The 2,499-nt window shown below is 28.0% G+C and overlaps 1 protein-coding gene across 3 annotated transcripts in view; it reads left to right on the plus strand.

Annotated features, from left to right (window-relative positions):
* Window positions 1-960: 960 nt before the first annotated feature.
* Window positions 961-2,499, plus strand: part of LOC108691736 (metallo-beta-lactamase domain-containing protein 1) — a 2,558-nt gene continuing 1,019 nt past the window's right edge. The window contains exons 1-2 of one of the 3 annotated variants that reach the window (XM_018199611.1): window positions 961-997; window positions 2,017-2,251. In XM_018199611.1, the coding sequence (XP_018055100.1) occupies window positions 2,101-2,251 (151 nt within the window). In that variant the 5' untranslated portion in view covers window positions 961-997; window positions 2,017-2,100. The other 2 variants (XM_018199612.1, XM_018199613.1) reach the window with 2 other exon arrangements.

Genomic DNA, 2,499 nt, shown 5'->3' on the forward strand with positions numbered 1-2,499 from the left:
AGATCATTCTTAGTAATGTATGGCAGAACATATTTTCTCGCGAATTTTAATATTATATTAAAGATGTGATAAAAGTGATAATTGACATTGTAATTGACATATTACCAAAATTATTACTATTGTAAGTGGTCTGAAAAATTCGAGATTCATACCCTCCTTTCAACAAAGTACCACTGGTATTTAACGGATTGCTCAACTTTTCTTTACAAATGGATTTTGTGAATTTGACTTGACGTAAAATCAAAATACATTATGTTCACTCTCCACTGAAAATTGTTCTTCTTTATGTCGGATACTAACCGCACAAGGCGAATGAATTTTGATATGATGAAATTATATTGATTAGGTATCTTGAATGCAATAAAAAAGTGTTGTTATAAATATATTAATGACTTTTTATCGTGATAAAATTATTAAGTTTTATTTTCGCAAATTAATTTATTAATTTATAGTAAATACGATCTAATTGTTGTTAGTATTTCTTCTGCGTTTATCAATATTTCATTAAACATCGGTTTAAAAAAATTTGTGTTACGATACGTATTTTCGACGTTTTCGTATAATCCCACGTTACTAAAATTTATTATACTTCTATATTATCATTTTTATTATATTTTGAACAGCATTTATAATTTTTTTTTTTTTTGTAAATGTAAATAATTATTATAATATTGAATTGTATAAAAGATTACAATAAAGAATAATATTAAAAGTTATTGCAATTTCATTAACGAAATGCAATAAAATAATTACACATAAGAATAAAACTATATATGTAGCACTATTATACAAATCAAATATCCATTTATCATCTCCAGCCTTGAAAAATGGACGATGTACCCTAAGAAAAGTGGACGTTGCTATGTAGTTTACATTCACTTTGTCAGAGAGCAGCATTTTGCGATTACAGGTTTTGGTCGGTCATGTTCTCTCTCAGGTTTCTCTCTGTAGTCTGTAAGTAGCGATCATGTTAGGGGATGTTTGAATTTCTACACAGGTCAGGGTGCGCCCCGAATGTTCTTCATTCTTATTTAATGTTCGGTAAATAACAAGGATAGAGTGACACTCGGGTGGGAATCTGAATCCAGCATTCCAGCACTTCTTTTTCTCTAGAACGGAACGTGAAAAGTGAAAATTTTTATGTATTTACATATTCACACTCATACAAAAAATTCCGCTTTTGACGCTTCCACCCTATTTAGGGAAAAAAGTTACACCAATCGCTAATTCGCTACCTTGGGTTGGTGCTGTTTTTCCGTGCTTTCTTTGGCTTTTTTTAAAAAAGGAAAAATTAGGATGAAATACAAGAAAATGTATAATGACGATCGTTTTATCAAATTTGATTCCAAACGAATTTCGATCATGTGTGTACGTCACATCATAAGATTAAAATCCGATAATCATTTAATATTTTCAATGTATGAAGAGCTGTTTAGAAATTAGAATTGAACGATTTAAGGTTATGCCGCTGCATAAGCACATCTGATAAGTGATCCTTGGTCAACGCGATGCTGTAAACATTTTGAAGCGTTTTTTAATTGTTTGTAAAATTCTTTCTTCTTATTGGTCTATCAAATGCTTCAAAGCATTTGTAACGAGACTTGACCACAGCTCTTGTCTAAAAGTAAAATTTGTTTCTCTTTTGTACGAATTGAAGCACTTCAAAAAGCACTGAAAAAGTCTATATCTTAGAATATTTTATTCATGTCAATTCAGAAATTTCGTATTCTGAAAAAATATTTTCTGAAAAAATATCTTAAACTCTTTTAGATTTTGTAAGATTTTATCAGAAATTTTAGAATGAGAATTCTCAGAAATCTTAGAATATATTTATATAAGAATTATAGGGAAGATGTTTTTGGCAATTTTAAAAATTTTAATTTATATTTAAAAATCTGAGAAATTTGCTAAAAAAAAAAACTAGAAAATATTTCAAAAATTTTTTAATTTATATAAAATTCTGAGAAAAATTTCCATTAGGATTCTTATCTAATATAAATAAGAATGTCTCTATAGGTGAAAGATGAGATATTAGAACAGGAAGAGTATCGCAATTTTCGTCTTCAATTTTTCCTGTAAGATAAACCATTACCTACCAAAATGTGTGAAGTTGTTGTTTTGTTCAATGGTTATTCCAAAAATTTGGGTGCTGGAAAAATGGATGCAAATTGCACTTGTACTCTAATAATAGGACCCAAACTAATTATCGTCGACACTATGACTGCTTGGGACCGTGAGATATTAATAGAAGGTACACTAAATAGAATTCACTGAAATTTTACAATACTGCTTATTATAACACTAAAACAGTTGATATTTTGCTGGAATTATTGAAGATGTCAAGTTGATATTTTCTTTTTCTTTTTCTCAGTTAAGAAAGAATCGTAGCAATATCATTTGTATCATATTTACATATTTTTAATATTATATATGATATATTTAAAAAGAAAAAAAGAAAAAATTGAAATACTTAGTCGAAATTATTTTTTGATTAATCAT

The sequence above is a fragment of the Atta colombica genome, unplaced genomic scaffold (assembly GCF_001594045.1).
Source record: "Atta colombica isolate Treedump-2 unplaced genomic scaffold, Acol1.0 scaffold51, whole genome shotgun sequence".
In the NCBI taxonomy this organism is placed as follows: domain Eukaryota; kingdom Metazoa; phylum Arthropoda; class Insecta; order Hymenoptera; family Formicidae; genus Atta; species Atta colombica.